The 20,976-nt window shown below is 46.3% G+C and overlaps 3 protein-coding genes across 5 annotated transcripts in view; 2 read left to right on the top strand and 1 right to left on the bottom strand.

Moving 5' to 3' along the window:
- Positions 1-20,976, top strand: part of LOC141106775 (uncharacterized) — a 73,161-nt gene that overhangs the window by 26,064 nt on the left and 26,121 nt on the right. The gene's annotated exons all lie outside the window — the stretch shown is intronic.
- LOC141106587 (uncharacterized) lies at positions 1,743-12,118 on the bottom strand. 3 transcript variants are annotated; one of them, XM_073597483.1, is made up of 8 exons: positions 11,898-12,118; positions 11,275-11,404; positions 10,867-10,974; positions 5,740-5,922; positions 5,530-5,653; positions 5,324-5,415; positions 5,122-5,218; positions 1,743-4,122 (listed from the first exon to the last, which is right to left on the bottom strand). In XM_073597483.1, exons 3-8 carry the CDS (start codon positions 10,942-10,944, stop codon positions 2,744-2,746), a joined length of 1,953 nt encoding a protein of 650 aa, XP_073453584.1. In that variant the 5' UTR covers positions 10,945-10,974; positions 11,275-11,404; positions 11,898-12,118; the 3' UTR covers positions 1,743-2,743. The 3 variants fall into 3 exon arrangements, with proteins under 3 accessions (XP_073453584.1, XP_073453583.1, XP_073453585.1); XM_073597482.1 differs by lacking the exon at positions 11,898-12,118 and adding an exon at positions 11,597-11,890; XM_073597484.1 differs by lacking the exon at positions 11,898-12,118 and having other exon boundaries at positions 1,743-4,083; positions 11,275-11,544.
- On the top strand, positions 11,835-19,804 carry LOC141106621 (oocyte zinc finger protein XlCOF8.4-like). Its single transcript, XM_073597543.1, has 5 exons — positions 11,835-12,317; positions 16,324-16,459; positions 16,894-17,076; positions 17,163-17,286; positions 17,381-19,804. The coding sequence occupies exons 2-5, from the start codon at positions 16,382-16,384 to the stop codon at positions 18,100-18,102; spliced, it is 1,107 nt and encodes a 368-aa protein (XP_073453644.1). The 5' UTR covers positions 11,835-12,317; positions 16,324-16,381; the 3' UTR covers positions 18,103-19,804.

A 20,976-nucleotide genomic window follows, 5' to 3' on the forward strand; every position in this document is an offset into this window, starting at 1 on the left:
ACTCCATAAAAATCATAAAAAATTTGAACAATCATAGCCATTATCTACCAGAGCCAAACAAAGGTTGCAAAGGACAGTAAACACTTACAATCAATGGAAATGATGTATGCAAGGTAAGAAGAAAGACCGCCATTTTGGCACTTTCTCAAGGCTCAAGACTGGTGGAGAGATCTGTAGATCTGCCACTCTTGGGTCATGTTGACCAACTATAAAAACAGTTAGTGTACCAGCTGATGCTAAACACAGATCCAAATTTTTCATTTTGGCTTTTTAGCTTATGAGTCGAGGCTTGGAGGACACCTGACAGATGCCGCCCTGTCAATTGCCTGACCTCCCACATGGTTTCACGTATTTTTCATGGTTTCATAAATGTGCAAGGTCAGTTAATTGGACAGCAATAACCCTTAGGGCTCGTTTACAGGTGCTTCCAAATGTGGCATTGGACACGCTTTTTTAAAGCACTCTAAATGCCAATCAAAGCACCTATTACAAATAAAATGGTTACCTTACAGTCCTGTTCTCTCGTTGTGTTTTCTTTGCAAAAATTATCCCCCATGTCGAGAGAGAGAGGATTGAGCGGCAGAGGATCAGCAGAGCTGGGGGACCAGAGTAGGAGAAGCTAGCAGATGTCACACTTGGTGTGCAACATGGGAACACTATAGTAGAAGGTGAACAGGGACGAGAGAGAGAGAGAGAGAGAGAGAGAGAGAGAGAGAGAGAGAGAGAGAGAGAGAGAGAGAGAGAATTGAGCAGAGGGGGATCAGCAGAGCTGGGGGTACTAATAAGCTGGGGATCTGCTAAACGAGGGTACTAATGAGCTGGGGATCTGCTGCGGTTCTACTAGGCCCCTTTAAAGCAAATAGAAATTCAAACACACACAGGGCATTTGGCAAGCTTCATTCAAGCTTCAAAAAAGCATCACGAAGCATAAAAAAAACCCACATCAAAATAGCATGTTAAAGAGGTAGGCTCTTTAATGTGTGTTAAAGTCGAAGCAAGTGTAAATGAGCCTTTAAGGTCACCTCTGAGTCAGATTCTAAGTAAAGCTACATAAGGGGGTGGATAACCTTATATTTCTATGCAATTCTGCACACATATGATCATTCAAGAGGAAATATAAATCCCCAGTGCCCAATCTTTGACCCAGGGGCCGCATGTGGCCTTTTGGCCTTTGGGATCCCTGAAGATAGTCTATTCGTCCTTACCCACATGACTACTCCAGTCCAGTGAAGGTGAAAGGTTACTTTTTGTGTGCTGTCCATTCCTTTTCTATGATATTTTATAAGCGATCTTGCTGAATGAGGTATCAACGGAGGTACAAGTCATTTTTTTTAGGGAACTGTAGGGAACACAGACATAGGAGTGCTGGTTTATAAAAGAGTATGTAATAGCAGCAATCTCTGGCAGTCTCGTAAAAAGTGTCTCCGGAAGCATGTTCCTACAAAGAACTCCTATGGCATATGTAGCCCAAAACATTACCACTCTACTGCCCCCAAACCTGTGCCAGTCGGGTCAGGATCGGCTTGTCAGGCTCTAGTAGACTTCAACAAAATGGTGGCCGTCTGCACACAGACACCGACTACTTGTTGCATAAATGTGAATTAGATGGGTAAAAGATGGCTTCAGCTCCTGTTCTCCACCAGTAGAGAACTCCTCAGATGCTTTTCATCCCTTCTGGGGCGAAACGCGTCGGGGCGTACTCTACTGGTTGAGAACAGGTGCTGAAGCCATCTTTTACCCATCTCATTCACATTTATGCAACAGGGAGCAGGTGTCCATATGTACGGCCGCCATTTTTTTGTTGAACTTCTATGGCATGTCTATGCCTATGGCAGTTTCTACTTATCTTCAGTAGCGTGCCTGTAGTCTTAGACCATCTCCTATTGCATGTCCAAAGTCTCTGACAATGTCCTGTAGCATCAAATTCACAGAATATTATGTGTGGCCCCTTGATGATGTCAAGGCCTGCATGTGAAGTGCTCTGCACGTAGAAAGTGGACACCACTAACATAACGCTCTAGAACAGTGGTTGCGGCCTCGGGGCCAGATGTAGTGCTTTGCTTGCATTTATCTAGCCCTTGAGGAAATATTTCCTCCACTGGTGCCAGCAATGGGGCGTAATTCCCCCCCACTAAGATCAATGAAAGGGCACATTTTCTCCCAACGACACCAACCAACGATGAGGGCACAGTTCCTCCCAGTAACACCAACCATTGGGCCCAATGGCACCAATGATGGGAAAATTCCTTCCAGTGATACCAACGGTGGGGCACAATTCCCTCCACTGACACCAACTAGGGGGCACAATTTCTCCCAATGACACCAACAATTGAGCCCAATGACACCAACGATGGAGCACAATTCCTTTCACTGACACCAACGATGGGGCACAAAACCTCCCAATGACACCAGAGATGGGCATCGTTTTTTTCCACTGTCTATTGTCAGGACCTTTCCTTTTCCCTATGGCCACAGCCTGGCCCCCCTAAAGTCTAAAGAACAGTAAACTGCCTTTGTTTAAAAAGTTTGGGGACCACTGTTCTAGAACAAGACCAGTCATGAATCAATTTCTTTACTAAGTATCGGGTCACTCTAGGCTTTTGACCTATGTATAACTCTAAATATAAATTATTTTTTGGTTCTTATCCATGTGGCACATTTTCACATTGAGCAGCAACATTTAGCTTTCTCTTGCCATTGGTGGAGTTCCTTGAAGTCCTCTGAATTGCGCATTTTATTATCCCTATACATGAATCTTCTGGTGTTGAACTAAATTTCCTTTCTGTGTAAAGTGCTTGCCACACTCTGAACAGCTAAATGGTTTTTCTCCTGTATGAATCCGTAGGTGGGTAAGCAATGCTGCCTTTTGCAGAAATTTCTTCCCGCAATCAGTGCAGGAAAAGGGCCGCTCACCACTGTGGCTCCTTTCATGGCTGACCAGCATTGACCTGAAGCTGAAAATTTTCCCACACTCTGAGCACTCGAAGGGCTTCCCTTCTGTATGACTCTCCTGATGCTTGGCCAAAGCCAACGGGTCCCTGAAACACTTTAGACAATCCAAGCACCAAGAAACCTTTTCGCCAGAATGCGTCATTTGATGCCTGGCCAGACCTGCTGAATTTTGGAATCCTTTTCCACACTGACCACACCAAAAAGGCTTCTGGCCTTTGTGTGCTCTCTGGTGTTTGACCAGCCCGACCTTTTGTGCGAAACGTTTCCCGCACTCTGGACAGGTATAGGGACACTCGCCTGTGTGGGTCCTCTGGTGCATGATAAGACCCACCTTCTGCGCAAATTGTTTCTCGCAGTCGGAGCAGGAGAACGGCTTCTCTCCCGTGTGAATTCGGAGATGCACAATGAGTGCGGACCTATGACTGAAATGCTTGCCACATACAGTGCATGACAGCAGCTTTTCCACCCCAGGGGCTTTCTGATGTTCTGTCAAAGATGACGTGTCCGTCAAATGTTGCCCGCGTCTGGAGCGCAAATATGGCTCCTCCCTTTGGTGGTTTGTGAGACCCATTTTGCGGGTGAAGGGTTTTCTGCTTTCTGTTTTTTTATGTTTTTTCTGATGCGCGATCAAAGCCGGAGGGCTTCTAAAACATTTTTCGCACTGGGGGCATTCATAGGGCTTTTCACCCGTGTGAGTTCGCTTGTGGTTTTCAAGAGTATTTTTCTGCGCGAAGCGTTTATCGCAAATCAGACAGGGAAAGGGGCGTTCTCCCGTATGGATCCTCCGATGGGTAGCCAGTAGCGACCTATAGCCGAAACATTTCCCGCACTCAGTGCACTGAAATGGCTTCTTAGTGGAATGAAGCTTTTGGAGGTGGTCAAGTTCTGTCTTCTGAGGAAAACACTTTTCACGTTCATAACAAGAGAATATTTCACCGTCACTAGGTCCAAGACTAGGCTGTGTAAGAGTATCAGTAAGAGGTTTCTCAACGCTAGAGGCATCTAGGGATTTATTCAACCTAATATGTTCTTGTCGGGTATTTGCAGTACTGATGTTTCCTTCTGGAGAACCTCCTGTGATGTCCTCATTTTCTACATCAAGGTCTGAAGACAAAAGGAGATGTCTATCTTCTAGGGGGAAAAAAAGCACAAGGAACCCAGTCAGTAAAGCTAAAAAAAAAATTAAAAAATTTAAGTTCATCACAGGTTACCGTTTCCTAAGCAGTACCAGTCAGATAATGGTCTCAGTTTTATAGCTTCAACTTAACGTTTCCTAAGCAGTACCAATCAGATCATGGCCTCCATTTTTTTGCTTTGTCTTTCCATTTCCTAAACAGTACCAGTCAGATCATGTCCTCCGTTTTATTGCCTCAGCTTACCGTTTCCTAAGCAGTACCAGTCAGATCAGAGGCGTAACTAGAACCTTCAGGGCCCCGCTGCAAAAAAAACATGAAGGGCCCCCCCTGCCCCCAGCTGAATGTCAGCTGCTTAGCTTCACACTTCCCATATAGCGACCATTCATGGCCGGCTTATAGCCTATAGCCTCATGCACATTAGACGTTATAAAAACACCAGTAAAAAGCTGAAGCTGTAGAATGAGTTTTGCTGCATTTTTGCAGTAGCATTTTTCAGCTTTTTTTTTCTTAGCAAAACTATACTCCCACAAAAGCTTATGGCTCAAAAACGCTGATAAACACCCAATAGCCACGTTTTTTTGAGTTTTTAAGCTTCTATCAGAGTTGGAGCGTTTTTACAGATGAAAAACTCCTCTCAAACCCCACTAGTTCTGGGGGGTTTTTCCAGCCAGAAAACGCCCCTGCCAAAAAAACGCTCATAACAGCCTATGGGTGAATAGACACATAGGACAACATGCTGGGGAGTTTACTGGCGGCATAAAAAAATGCCTGCAGCCAAAAACAGCAGCTGTAAGAATGTCTAGTGAGCATGAGGCCTAACTCTTGACTACAGTCTATTGGTGACTATCTCACCCTTCTGTTGCAGAGGTGAACACTAAAAGTCAAACCATTTCTACTTTGAGGACCTCAATATATGATAATGGTGTAATGACTTCTCTTCTGTAGGCTAAAAATGTTTTGGGTTTGGCAATGTATACATAAGAGATTACTAAAGGGCAACCAAATAAACTTTTTTGTAATGTTTATCACTCACCTGAGCTCATCTCTGAGGGACTTTCTTCCTCCCAAGACGGATCATCGTCATCCGTCTCAACTTCATCCACGGCTTTCTTTCTAATCCAGGTTTTTCCCTAAACAATCCAAAAAGCAACTCTGTAACTAAATTAGTAACCTGACACAAAACCAACATTGTAGAGTCACTTTGGTATTTGGCAAAAATCCTCACTTCCACCTACCTGGTGAGGGACAGTGTGATCCTCCTGTGTGGAATCCCGGGAATACAGAGGACGGGGACATCTCTCTGGTGGGTTCCCATTACTGGATCCATCTGTAGGAAACACACACTGACTGAATACATTGTTTCTATGTGTTTATCAGATGATGTGGGATCTAGGTGGACCCTCCGTACTGCTCTCTCCTTTACAATAAAGTCTCCTCTTACCCGGTGATGTGAGGGGCGGCTGATTCTCCATCATGACCTCCTTGTAGAGATCCTTGTGTCCTTCTATATACTCCCACTCCTCCATGGAGAAATAGACAGTGACATCCTGACACCTTATAGGAACCTGACACACACAATGATACAGTCACCATCCAGACACATCCCTTGTCTGTTACTGGATAATGTCCCAGAATTCCCACCAATGCTCACCTCTCCTGTCAGCAGCTCAATGATCTTCCTGGTGACTTCTAGAATTTTGTTGTTTCTTTCGGCTGTCAGGGAAGGAGGTGGAGGCTCCATGATGGGTTCCTGGCTCCTGCTCAATCTTCTTGACACACGGGGACTGCTCCTGAGTGTCACATGATTAAGAGTCTCCTTCAAAGGTCCATAATGCTGCAAAATGACAAGGAAAATACAATGGTAATTATAATCAGGGCTTTTTTCAGCCAGAACATAGCAGAACTGTGTTCCGTCACCTCATTCACTCGTGACAATGCACTTCTCCCGGCGGCTCCACACAGAGTGTGCACTGTGTGGAGAAACAAGCCTCAGCCACAGAAGGTACTAGAGCCGGGCCGGCTACAGAGAGGTGAAATGTAGGCATGTGGAGGATGGTGAAGCTCTGAAGGGGGATGAAGATGAGGGCAGTAGAGGGGGTTGTGTGCAAAGCTGAGGGATTGGGGGGGGGGGGGGGGGGGGTGCAGAGGTCAGAGCTAAGGTGCAAAAAGTGAGATGAGGATGGGGAATGCAGAGGTAAAGCTGTGGAAGAGGGCTGAAACCTGCACTCTGTGCGTAATGCACTCCTGAAGTCGTAATATGTGTGTAGGAGACTCCTGAACCCCGCACTCTGTGGGAGGAGGAGCTACGTTCTGATGTCACCGCTGTACGATCAGTCCCGGAAGGTACAGGCTGTTTGGAAGCCGGCCGGCTCGCTATTTTATGTTCTATTCGCCTACCATTGTTCACCATTCTGTAAGTGTTCAATTGTCTTCTTTTAAACTCCAATAAATGTAAGGATTTAAGCTATGTGAGGCTTTTTATTTTTTCATGGTGAATGCAATGTCCACTATATCGATCCATCTACGGACTGTTTACATTGTTGCTGAGGAACCCAGTGTATGCCAGTGAGATCCCAGGCTGGGGATTCAGCCATCTGTTCGGTGCGGTCCCCTGTAATAGGGGACCACTGACTTCTGGTAAGCGGCAGTCTTTTGTGGTGGAGGAAATTTTTCACCTGTCACTTTAGTGTGGAGCTTCACGGCACATCACTTTTTGATCATCACCAGTTTTTTATGGACTTACACTTATGTTTTTGTTCTTTCCTTTAACCATGGATGGATTTCCCTTTCACTATGGAGTAATTCATATTTTACAATTCAGTCACTGGACAACTTATTATCACTTTTTTTACATTTATATTGTGGTATTTTTGTATTTGCATATGTTTGATGCTCTGTTCCCTTTGCTTTATTTAGTTGAGTGCACTTAGTTTTGTATTCTTTATGTGTACCCAGTGTGTTTTATTGGCATTTACCATTGGGGGCTCATACCATATCACTTTACCAGTCTCATTATCTAGCGCGACTTTTTTTTTTTTTGTTTCTGCTTAGTGTCGTATAACACTTTAGTTGCAGCTCATTCCTTCTACACTCTTTAGCGCAATTTGTTTCCTTTTGCACTCCTGAAATCTGCACTGCGTGTGTAGAGCAATCCTGGACCTGCAATGTGCATGTAGTAAACTCCTGAACCCTGCACTCTGCGCTAAATGCACTTCCTGAACCTCAATCTGTGCAGCACACTCCTGCACCCCGAACTCTGTGCGTAGAGCACTCCTGCACTCTGTGTGCAGCAGACTCCTGCACTCCGCACTCTGTGCTCAGTGCACTCCTGAACCCTGCACTCTGTGCTCAGGGCACTCCTAAACCCTGCGCTCTGAGGGTAGAGCACTCCTGAAATCTGCAATCTGTGTCTAGAGCAATCCTGGACCCGCAGTGTGTGTGTAGCAAACTCCTGAACCCTGCACTCTGCACTTCATGAACTTCCTGAACCTGCAATCTGTGCAGCCCACTCCTGCACCCCGAACTCTGTGCTCAGAGCACTCCTGAACCCCGCGCTCTGTGCGTAGAGCACTCCTGACCTCCGCGCCCTCTGTGTAGAGCACTCCTGAGCCCCACACCCTGTGCGTAGAGCATTCCTGAACCCCATGCTCTGTGCGTAGAGCACTCCTATGCTCTGTGTGTAGCAGACTCCTGCACTCCGCGCTCTGTGCTCAGAGCACTCCTAAACCCCGTGCTCTGTGCGTAAAGCACTCCTGAACCCCATGCTTTGTGCGTAAAGCACTCCTGAACCCCGCGCTCTGTGCGTAAAGCACTCCTGAAGCCCATGCTCTGTGCATAAAGCACTCCTGAACCCCGCGCTCTGTGCGTAGAGCACTCCTGAACCATGCACTCTGTGCTCAGAGCACTTCCTGAACCTGCAATCTGTGCGTAGCACACTCCTGCACCCCGCACTCTGAATGTAGAGCACTCCTGAACCCTGCACTATTGTGCTTAGAGCACTCCTGAACCCCACGCTCTGTGCGTAAAGCACTCCTGAACCCCGCGCTCTGTGCGTAAAGCACTCCTGAACCCTGCACTCTGTGCTCAGAGCACTCCTGAACCATGCACTCTGCGCTTAATGCACTTCCTGAACCTGCAATCTGTGCATAGCACACTCCTGCACCCCGCACTCTGATCGTAGAGCACTTCTGAACCTCGTGCTCTGTGCTCAGAGCACTCCTGAACCCTGCACTCTGTGCTCAGAGCACTCCTGAACCCTGCACTCTGTGCTCAGAGCACTCCTGAACCCTGCACTCTGTGCTCAGAGCACTCCTGAACCCTGCACTCTGTGCTCAGAGCACTCCTGAACCCTGCACTCTGTGCTCAGAGCACTTCCTGAACCTGCAATCTGTGCATAGCACACTCCTGCACCCCGCACTCTGAGTGTAGAGCACTCCTTAACCCTGCACTATGTGCATAGAGCACTCCTGAACCCATCGTTCTGTGCATAAAGCACTCCTGAACCCCGCGCCCTGTGCGTAGAGCACTCCTGAACCTTGCGCTCTGTGCGTAGGGCACTCCTAAATCCTGCGCTCTATGCTTAGGGCACTCCTGCACCCCGCACTCTGTGCGGAGAGCACCCCTCCCCCCAGTACTGTGTGCCCAGAGAACTCCTGCACCCCGCACTCTGTGCGCAGAGCACTCCTGCACCCCACGCTCTGTGGGTAGAGCACTCCTAAACCCCGCGCCCTGTGCATAGAGCACTCCTGAACCCTGCGCTCTGTGCGCAGAGCACTCCTGCACTCTGTGCTCAGAGCACTCCTGAATTCTGCACTCTGTGCTCAGGGCACTCCCCAACCCTGCACTCTGTGCTCAGGGCACTCCCCAACCCTGCACTCTGTGCTCAGGGCACTCCCGAACCATGCACTCTGTGCTCAGGGCACTCCCGTACCATGCACTCTGTGCTCAGGGCACTCCCGTACCATGCACTCTGTGCTCAGGGCACTCCTGAACCATGCACTCTGTGCTCAGAGCACTCCTGCACCCCACGCTCTGTGGGTAGAGCACTCCTAAACCCCGCGTCCTGTGCATAGAGCACTCCTGAACCCTGCGCTCTGTGCGCAGAGCACTCCTGCACTCTGTGCTCAGAGCACTCCTGAATTCTGCACTCTGTGCTCAGGGCACTCCCCAACCCTGCACTCTGTGCTCAGGGCACTCCCCAACCCTGCACTCTGTGCTCAGGGCACTCCCCAACCCTGCACTCTGTGCTCAGGGCACTCCCCAACCCTGCACTCTGTGCTCAGGGCACTCCCCAACCCTGTACTCTGTGCTCAGGGCACTCCCCAACCCTGTACTCTGTGCTCAGGGCACTCCCGAACCATGCACTCTGTGCTCAGGGCACTCCCGTACCATGCACTCTGTGCTCAGGGCACTCCCGTACCATGCACTCTGTGCTCAGGGCACTCCCGTACCATGCACTCTGTGCTCAGGGCACTCCTGAACTATGCACTCTGTGCTCAGGGCACTCCTGAACCATGCACTCTGTGCTCAGAGCACTTCCTGAACCTGCAATCTGTGCGTAGCACACTCCTGCACCCCACACAATGAGCGCAGAGCACTCCTGAACCCCGCGCTCTGTGCATAAAGCACTTCTGGACCCCGCGCTCTGTGCGTATAACACTCCTGAACCCCGCGCTCTGTGCTCAGAGCACTCCCGAGCCCCGCGCTCTGTGCTCAGAGCACTCCCGAGCCCCGCGCTCTGTGCTCAGAGCACTCCCGAGCCCCGCGCTCTGTGCTCAGAGCACTCCCGAGCCCCGCGCTCTGTGCTCAGAGCACTCTCGAGCCCCGCGCTCTGTGCTCAGAGCACTCCTGAGCCCCGCGCTCTGTGCTCAGAGCACTCCTGCACCCCGCGCTCAGAGCACTCCTGCACCCCACGCTCTGTGCGCAGAGCACTCCTGCACCCCACGCTCTGTGCGCAGAGCACTCCTGCACCCCACGCCCTGTGCTCAGAGCACTCCTGCACCCCACGCTCTGTACGCAGAGCAATCCTGCACCCCACACTCTGTGCGCAGAGCACTCCTGCACCCCACGCTCTGTGCGCAGAGCACTCCTGCACCCCACGCTCTGTGCGCAGAGCACTCCTGAATCTTCCACTCAATGTTTAACTCAATCCTGAACCCTGCACTCTGTGTGTAGTACACACATAAACCCCACATCATGCGTGATGCATTCCTGAATCCTGCACTCCACACATAGCACACTTCTGAACCCTGCACTCCGTGCATAGCGCACTCCTGAACTCTGCACCCTGTATATAAAGGCACTCCTGAACCTTGTACATAATGCATTTCTGAACCCTGCACTCCGTGTTGTGGTGTGCTAATGAATCCTGTATTTTTGGCATGATGAACTCCAGAACCCTGAACTCTGTGCAAAATGGATTCCTGAACCCTGCACAATACCCTGTTAAGATCCTTCCAAATTTAGTGCAATTTGGTCACACCCACTATTTGACTCGGCACAAACAACACTTCACATCGCTACATGCCCTCACAGACAGGGTCCTGCTCCCTAAGATCCTGCACCTATTCTCAGAGAAAAAAGCCTTGAATATAACACAGTAACTTGGATTACTGCTTCTTAAAAATCTTCTTCCTCTGCTTAGATTAGGTGTTTTTTAACTAGAGATAAGAGTAGTGGCATGTGACCTCCCAGAATCCTCCCCACCTCTCCGGTCAGGTCTGTGTTTTATTAATAGAGATAAGAGTGATGTCATGTGATCTCCCAGAATCCTCCTCACCTCTCCGGTCAGCAGGTAGATAATCTCCAGGGTGAGCTGTATTATCCTCTCTGGCACGTGACTCTGGTCCTCATGCATCCTGGGGTCGGCTATCACATGGGGAGGATCCTGAAGTCAGAAAGTAGGAAAAATATTATACATACAGAATTAATGTAAACAAAAAACAATTATTATGGTATTAAATCGCCATTGACTAATGCACACACTCTGAAATCATAAATCAGGCTGTAAGTGATCAGAAAAAAAGATGATTGGTTGGTCGGATTGCAGCCAACTGTGTAGGAATTGACACTATTTAGCTCTTTAGATCATAGACCATCCATCCAAGGCCACCCCAAACACTGCATGCCCTTATCCCACATTAGTTCACATCGTGAGAAGCTAGACTTGTCTGGATGATAAACACACCTATACAATTACGATAACTTTTGCATGTAGTATCTCCTGGTCTAATTAGCCGCGCTTCGTTCTCATCAGACTTATCCATTACTCCATGTTACGACGGATGTAGAGTTGGGTCAAGAATGCCTGGCTGTACCTATAAACAGAACCGAAAGTAAGAAAATGAAATGGACAGAAGGAATTGTCTGCTGCCAGTACCATAAATGGCTGCCTTGGCTTATTTCCCTTGACCTCTGACCCGGAACTTCCTTTCCATGCATTCCAAATGACTTCCTGCCTGTTCTTTTCATGTCTCCCTATTGTAAAAATCTACACGTAGCCTTCTCACCACTGCTGCCCATGTTCCTTCAAACTTGCTGATCCTATATGGGGGGTCTGATGTCTTCCAGGCAACACCAAAAGATAAAGTAGTGGTTAGGAGGTAATGACAAACATGTCTTTTGGGCAGCCATTTTGTTGTGGTCCACATTTTTTTTTTTTTAAAGGAGGAAAACAAGCTTGGCTTCCTGGAGCTCTCATCTTGATCCACAGCTACTGCCGAATCATTGATGGGAAGAGACGGATATAATCAATTTTCTGCTGCCAATACCATTAATGGCCACCTTTGCTTCTTTCCCATAACCTCTTACCTGGAACTTCCTTTCCATGCATTCCAGACGACTTCCTGCCTGTACTTTTCCTGTCTCCCTATCATAAAAATCTATATTATCCTTCTCAACCCTGATGGTCATGTTCCTTTAAGCTTGCTGATCCTATATGGAGGAACTGGTGTCCTCCAGACAACAACAAAAGATAAAGTAGGGGTTAGGAGTTAATGACACACATGTCCTCAGTGCAGCCATTTTCTTGTGGTCCACATCTTTTTTTTTCAAAGATGAAAACAAGCCTGGCTTCCTCGAGCTCTCATCTTGATCCATAGGTATTGCCTCAATGAAGGGAGGAGACCCCAAATAACCCAGGATTTCCAGAACCCCCTGTATTGCCAGCAGGACTACAATTCCCAGAATTCCCTGCGGTACTACAATTCCCAGGACTGTTTCCTGTAAGAGGTAAAAAAAAAAAATAGTCAGATATATTTTATTATTATTGGTGTGTCTATTATTATTATTATTATTATTAAATGCGGTCAAGTCAATGTTGACTACTGGCACCCACATGGATGGTGGTTATCCATCACTATCTATCTAGGGTGACCGCATTTCTAAACTGCCATTTAGGGACCCCCTCCTAAAAAAAAATGATTTCTGATACTTTTTTTTAGACAATTCACTAGTTGGGGGGGATCATGTCCTTAGTTCTGAGAGGTTCATGCTTGCTTGCTACAAGTCCCAGCATGAACCCCTGATATCTAAGGATGTGACACCCCCCAAATTGAGGGACTACAAGTCCCAGCATGAACCCCTTTTATCTAAGGATGTGACTCCCCTCCAAAAGTGAGGGACTATAAGTCCCAGCATGAACCCCTTGATATCTAAGGATGTGACTCTTCCCCCCCCCTCCCATAAAAAAGTGAAGGACTACAAGCCCCAGCATGAACCCATCATATCTAAGGATGTGACCCCCCCCCCAAAAAAGTGAAGGACTACAAGTCCCAGTAAGAACCCTTGAGATCTAAAAGTGTGACCCCATAGATTCACTGGTTCTTGTTGGGACCTGTAGTTCTTCACTAGTTGGGGGGCCAGGGGGTGTCACATATTCAGCTCTGAGGGGTTTATGCTGGGACCTGTAGTCCTTTAATTTTGGGGGGGGTCACATCCCAAACCCCCCCCCCCCAAAAAAAAATGTAAGTCAAGTTCCTCCACCGCAAACTCGCTCATCCATGTCTTATTGGACCTTGCTTTGTGGTCCAAATCATTTGGTGGAGGGGGGATTATGGTGTGGGGTTGTTTTTCAGGGGTTGGGCTTTGCCCCTTAGTTCCAGTGAAGGGAACTCTTAAGGCGTCAGCATAACAAGACATTTTGGACAATTTCATGCTCCCAACTTTGTGGGAACAGTTTGGGGATGTCCCCTTCCTGTTCCAACATGACTGTGCACCAATGTACAAAGCAAGGTCCATAAAGACATGGATGAGCGAGTTTGGGGTGGAGGAACTTGACTAGCCTGCACAGAGTCCTGACCTCAACTCGATAGAACACCTTTGGGATGAATTAGAGTGGAGACTGTGAGCCAGACCTTCTTGTCCAAGCGAGCCATGCCTGACCTCACAAATGCGCTTCTGGGAGAATGAATAAACATTCCCATAGACACACTCCTAAACTTTGTGGACAGCCTTCCCAGAAGAGTTGAAGCTGTTATAGCTGCAAAGGGTGGGCCAACTCCATATTGAACCCTACGGACTAAGGCTGGGATGCTGTTACAGTTCATGTGCGTGTAAAGGCAGGCGTCCCAATACTTTTGACAATATACTGTAAGCAGGAGGGTTTCTAGTCCCCTGCTGCTGGTCACATGTTCAAAAAAAAAACAGCCTTTGGAATACAGAATAAAAATAAATAAATAATATCAATAAACTGTTTTAAATTGTCATACAAACATATATTTGAAATCAAGTTTTATTATTTTTTGGCAATAACATGCTGTGGGGGGATTTCTGCCAGTCACAGGCTCTGTCACGTCCCTCCAGCCTGTGTTTTAGAATAAGAGGGAAGTGAAGCCTCCATGAATCTACATGTAATATCCCGCCCCCATTGTGTTTAGCTGGTTAGTGGGCATGGAGAAGGAGGGAGGGAGTGGGCTGTCATTTACCACTGTGTATACGCCCACATGTGTGTCACTATAGTCACATGGGCTGCTCAGATGTGATAGGGAGGAAATGATCAGCATAGAAACTCAGTGAAAACTGAGCATGTGCAGAGATGCCAACACCGCTCTGCAAAATCCCTAGCTGAATTGGGGACATGGACAGAAGGGGGAAATAGCAGGATCAACCAGGTTTTCTGCAGAATACAGGAAACCAATCTCGGTGAGTGAGTATGAACAGCATGTAATACAGCATTTATTGATCATTGTTGGTGTCAGTGGAAGGAATAGTGCCCAAGGGCTGGATACAGGCAAGCAAAGGACCACAGTTTGAAGACCACTGACCTAGCCAATGGGCCTGGCAGACCCCTCTCCACAAGATCAGCCAAAGCCGACCAATGAGTACTAGGGGAAGGAAGGAAGGAAGGAAGGAAGGAAGGAAGGAAGGAAGGAAGGAAGGAAGGAAGGAAGGAAGGAAGGAAGGAAGGAAGGAAGGAAGGAAGGAAGGAAGGAAGGAAGGAAGGAAGGAAGGAAGGAAGGAAGGAAGGAAGGGAGGGAAAGGAGAGAGAGAGAGAGATTGCCGCTCATCCTCCCAGTAGACTTCAGAGAAGACCTAAGACCTGCACCCTCCATCCTGAGTGAAAAAGGAACACATATATAAATGCAGAGACACACAGGTGAAAAATAAAGGGGACCAGCTGCAAGAACTAGGAAGAGACAACCAGCTCCTGATGATGTGAGAAGAGAAGATGGTGACCCTGCCAGTAACACACTCCTTGTTCTTGGGAAACTTTTGCTTTACTACATTTTTGAAGGAGAAGTGTTGTTGAGTTAGGACAGAAAGTGTGTTAGGACTACAGAGCACCTCCTCCTCTCCATAGCATGGGGGGGGGGGGTTATAGTCTACAGCAGTGGTCTCCAAACTGTGGCACGGGGGTCAGATGTGGCCCTTTCCTTGCTTTTCTCCAGCCCTTTGATTGCTTTTATCAGGCCCTTGGGGAACTATTTCATCCACAATGGGGCATAAATAACCCTCACTGACACCAACGATGGGGCACAATTTCTCCCAATGACACCAATGATGGGGCATCATTTTTCCCAATGGCTGGACACAATTCCTCCCGAAGACACCAACAAAAAGGGCCCAATGACACCAATGATGGGGCACAATTTCTCCCAATGACAGTAACAATGGGGCCCAACGATACCAATGATGCAACACAATTCCTCCCAATTACACCAATGATGCAAAACAATTCCTCCCAATGATGGGGAACAATTCCCCCCAATAACACCAACAATCAGGCCCAATGACACCAATGATGGGGCACAATTTCCCCCAATAACACCAACAATCAGGCCCAATGACACCAATGATGGGACACAATTCCTCCCACTGACACCCAAAATGGAGCATTGTTTTTTCCCACTACCATCATGACCTTTTCTACACCCAATGGCCACAGTCTGCCCCCCCCTAAAGTCTGAAGGACAGTAAACTGGCCCCTTGTTTAGAAAGTTTGGAAACCCTTGGTCTACAGCAGTGGTTTTCAACTCCTGTCCTCAGGACCCACTTACAGGCCAGGTCTGTAAGATACCTGAAATACATCCCAGGTGATATCATTTGCTGCTCAGTGATTGCTGTATTCTAGTCTGCATCTCCCCAAGGTACTACTTAAAATCTGGCCTGTTAGTGGGTCATGAGGACAGGAGTTGAGAACCACTGGTCTACAGGGAAGAATTGGACAGGGCTGTGTGCTTCATTAGGATAAATCTGTCACCCAATGATGTCAGAACAAAGATGGCAGCACGGGACACCAGTGCAGAGGATTACAGCAAGACCACTACAGATCCACTGGGTAGGTGACTATCTGAGTTGAGGAGAATCTAGCCTTGGGTTTACACACACTTTAATCTCTTATGGGGTTGGCATGAAATTTCCTCTTTAACATTAACCAACATGGTTGAAATTCTTCAGTTCACCTTTCTAAAAGAATTGTCCTCGAAAAGTATGTGTTACTTAGGAGAGATTACACATAATATATTGTACATAGTCATATGTCTAATCACCCTAATAACACTAAACTTCATGATAAAATATGTGGGTTTTGTCCATTTTGGGGTTTAAAATAAATAGTTGAGGTCAATGGCTGTAGCAAATTTGGTAATCCTCCATGGTGTCAAGTCCATGATAGCCCTTCCGGTGGGTTTCAGCTGTCTTCTTTCTATCTGGTGGGTCCAGAAGAACTTGTACAGTATATGTATCAGGACTGGAACATTGTCTGTATAATTACTTAAATCTTTATCTCCACCTGCAGAGACCATTTTGAAAGGAATTACTTCACTTAAGATCAGGCCCTCTTTTCGTTTCTCATAATGATCGAAGAGGAGAGTGACATGACTGAGCAGATATTAAACCTTACCCTAGAAATCATGTATCTGCTGACCGGAGAGGTGAGGAGGATTCTGGGAGGTCACATGACATCACAGTTATCTCTATTACTAAAACACAGAGCTGACCGGAGAGGTGAGGAGGATTCTGGGAGGTCACATGACATCACTTTTATCTCTATTAATAAAACACAGACCTGATCGGAGAGGTGAGGAGGATTCTGGGAGGTCACATGACATCACACTTATCTCTAATAATAAAACACAAACCTGATCGGAGAGGTGAGGAGGATTCTGGGAGGTCACATGACATCACACTTATCTCTAATAATAAAACACAAACCTGATCGGAGAGGTGAGGAGGATTCTGGGAGGTCACATGACATCACTCTTATCTCTATTAATAAGACACAGACATGACCTGAGTTGTGAGGAGGGTTCTTGGAATGCTATAGTCAAATTCTGATTTCAAGTCTTTCAATGGGCTTTATACACAGGATTACATAGTGGTGAAAACGTCTGGTGATCGTGTAACCCCCGGAAGCCCTCACCATGTATCAGAAGGATTGAACGGGAGCCAGAGCCCCAACATGGAGCCTCCACCTCTCCTGATACGCGATAAGAATGACAAGAAGATACTGGAAGTCACCCAGAAGATCATTGAGCTGCTGACAGGAGAGGTGAGCGGTGCCGGGAATTCTGGGACATTATCCAGTAACAGACAAGGGATGTGTCTGGATGGTGACTGTATCATTGTGTGTGTCAGGTTCCTATAAGGTGTCAGGATGTCACTGTCTATTTCTCCATGGAGGAGTGGGAGTATTTAGAAGGACACAAGGATCTCTACAAGGAAGTCATGATGGAGACTCACCAGACCATCACTTCACCAGGTAAAAAGAGATTTTCACTTCCTGTAAATGAATGAAAGGGTAAACCTCTATCCCCCATCATCTAATAAGGACATGTTTGTGTGTCTTTTTACAGATGGAGTTAATATCAGAAAAACATTGGAGGGATGTTCTTTTTCGTCTCCACATGGTGACACAGTTGATAATTACATTCACCGAGACTGTCCAGGAAAAAATTCTATGTCTCCAAATATTCATTCAGAGCTTCATGATGTCGAAGGATCTCTTGCTTGCCCAAATCTCAAGGAAACTCCTTCTAATAAACTTCATACAGATAACCAAAACCTCCATCCAGTACTTCACAGTGTGTCACCAAATCCCTCTAAACCCAAAAAATCTTCTAGAGCTAAATCGCACACTCTTGCCCCAAATCCAAAACTTAGATCAAAGAAAACCTTGAATCCTCAGAAATTGTCTCAAATGGAACTTGTATCCATTGGCCACATTTACAAAGCTCACAAAGCCTTTTGCTGCCCTGAATGCGGAAAATGTTTCCCTAAGAAAACCGATCTCGTTAGACACCTAAGAAGTCACACTGGAGAGCGTCCGTTTTCTTGCCCCGAGTGCAAGAAAAGTTTTACCCAAAGTTCCCACCTCACCCGACATCAGAGAATCCATGCAGGAGTGAAGCGATTTGCGTGTTCTGAATGTGGAAAGTGTTTTTCGGAAAAGTCAGACGTTGTTCGCCATCAGAAGGTCCACCTATGGAAAAAGCCTTCACCATGTTTTGAGCATAATAATAGTTTTACTGTGATAAATATAGGGGACTTCAATGGACCTCAGAACAGTCTAGTATAGAAAATCAGCTCCTTGTTTGATTTATCTAAGTTCCTTAGGAGAACCGTGAAGGCTCGTACTAGTTAAATGAGCTTCCCTAATGTGAAAAGGTTCTACACCAATTTATTGCGTTTATAGCATTGCTATGAATAAGATGAGGGTTCTGCAGAAATAACAAGTAGCTAACAAAGAAGCTGAGCCGTTCCTCAAAGATCCTGTTGCCTGATGACTGGGCAGCAAGTGGTCATGTTCCATGGATGACCGTAAAGGTCCACTCTGGTTAAATGAGCTTCCAATGATAAAAGGTTCTCCACACCAATGCATTACATTTATAGCATTGCAATGAGTAAGATGAGGATTCTGCAGAAGTAACTAACAAGGTCGCTGAGCTGGTCTTCAAAGATCCTGTTTCCTGATGACTGGACAGCAAGTGGTCATGTCCTTTGGATGACCATGAAGGCTCACTTTGGTTAAGTGAGCTTCCATAATGTGAAAAGGTTCTACACCGAATCATTACATTTATAGCATTACTAAGAGTAAGATGAGGGTTCTGCAGAAGTACCTAACAAGGGAGCTGAGCTGGTCTTCAAAGATACCGTTTCCCGATGACTGGGCAGCAAGTGGTCATGTCCTCTGGATGACCATGAAGACTCACGCTGGTTAAGTGAGCTTCTCTAATGTGAAAATGTTCTACACCAATTCATTACATTTATAGCATTACTATGAATAAGATGAGGGTTCTGCAGAAACAAGAGAAGTAACTTACAAGGTCGCTGAGCTGGTCTTCTAACATCCCCTTGCCTGTTGACTGGGCAACAAGTGGTCGTGTTTCCAAGATGTCCATGAAGGCCCACTCTGGTTAAAAGATCCTGTTGCCTGATGACTTGCCAGCAAGTGGTCATGTTTCCAAGATGTCTGTGAAGGCCTACTCTGGTTAAAAGATCCTGTTGCCTGATGAGTTGGCAATAAGTGATCATATTCCCTGGATGACCATGAAGACCCACTCTCGATAAATGAGCTTCCACAATGTTAAACATTTCTACACCAATTCATTACATTTATAGCATTGCAATGAGTAAGTTGAGAGTTCTGCAGAAGTAACTAACAAAGGAGGTGAGCTGCTCTTCAAAGATCCCCTTGCCTGATGACTGGGCAACAAATGGCCATTCTTCCTGGATGACTGTGAAGGCCCACTCTGATTAAATGAGCTTCCATAATGTTAAAAGGTTCTATACATCATTACATTTATAGCATTGCAATGAGTAAGTTCCGCAGAAGTAACAAACAAGGGAGCTAAACTGGTCTTCAAAGATCCTGTTGCCTGATGACTGGGCAGTAAGTGGTCATGTTCCCTGGATAACAGAAGGGTAGGAACTCATTCGAGGTCATACGAATTGTATTAACACTTGATAAGACATACGTCCTCCATACATCTTGTCTCACCAGCTGGTCATTGAACAAAAAGGGTCCTTGGCTACCACCCCAGGTTGAAACTGTCTCATCAATAGTCTACTTAGCCCCATGGAACTAAGCTTAGGGGTGCTTCCTTGTATGGTCATAATATTAAAATAAAAATTGTTACCAACAACTTCTCTGTTAGAAATGTTTCTTACATAGATGAGAAAACCTATTTGGTCTGTGCAAACAAAATTGTATAAATATACATTTTTTTCTTTTTACTAAACAAAATACAACATAACGTTAAGTCTAAAACTCAATAAAAAATACATTTTCAAAAAAGTTATGTCTGAAGATTTTAGTGCATGTAAAGTTTTTCCTTGTGTTGGGTTAAGGCAGGCCATAAATTGTGCGATTTTTCTTTGCGCTTGATTTCCCCACAGTCAGTGTTGATGGGGGAATCCCTCTTGTGGAGCTATTGTGTTCTCCCGTTGGTGTCCCTGTTGGGAGAACACAATGATTATTGCTAGAGGCTATAGCCACTGGCAATAATTGCAAGCTAGAAATCTGACATGCTACATAGTTACATAGTTGGTGAGGTTGAAAAAAGACACAAGTCCATCAAGTGTGCTTTTATGTTAATATTACATTGTATATCCCTGTATGCTGTGGTCGTTAAGGTGCCCATCTAATTGTTTTTTTGAAATTATCGATGCTCCCTGCTGAAACCACTGCTTGTGAAAGAGAATTCCATATCCTTACCGCTCTTATACCCTGTACACACGGTCGGACATTGATCGGACATTCCGACAACAAAATCCTAGGATTTTTTCCGACGGATGTTGGCTCAAACTTGTCTTGCATACACACGGTCACACAAAGTTGTAGGAAAATCCGATTGTTCTGAACGCGGTGACGTAAAACACGTACGTCGGGACTATAAACGGGTCAGTAGCCAATAGCTTTCATCTCTTAATTTATTCTGAGCACGCGTGGCACTTTGTGCGTCGGATTTGTGTACACACGATCGGAATTTCCGACAACGGATTTTGTTGTCGGAAAATTTTATAGCAAGCTCTCAAACTTTGTGTGTCGGAAAATCCAATGGAAAATGTGTGATGGAGCCCACACACGGTCGGAATTCCCGACGACAAGGTCCTATCACACATTTGCAATCGGAAAATCCTGTCGTGTGTACGGGGCATTACAATAAAGAACCCCCTAAGCAGTTTAAGGTTAAACCACTTCTCTTCTAATTTTAGTGAATGGCCACGTCTTTTTTAATTTCCTTGCACCATGTCTTGGTAGGTTTGCAGTTGTGCCATACTCTTTCCATTTTCGGATGATGGATTGAACAGAGCTCCATGAGATGTTCAAAGCTTGGGATATTTTTTTTATAACCTAACCCTGCTTTAAACTTCTCCACAACTTTATCTCTGACCTTAAACGTATAACGTGAAAAAAACCCACACTATGAAAATGGCTAAATTAGCTTAG

The sequence above is a fragment of the Aquarana catesbeiana genome, linkage group LG08 (assembly GCF_042186555.1).
Source record: "Aquarana catesbeiana isolate 2022-GZ linkage group LG08, ASM4218655v1, whole genome shotgun sequence".
Lineage (NCBI taxonomy): Eukaryota > Metazoa > Chordata > Amphibia > Anura > Ranidae > Aquarana > Aquarana catesbeiana.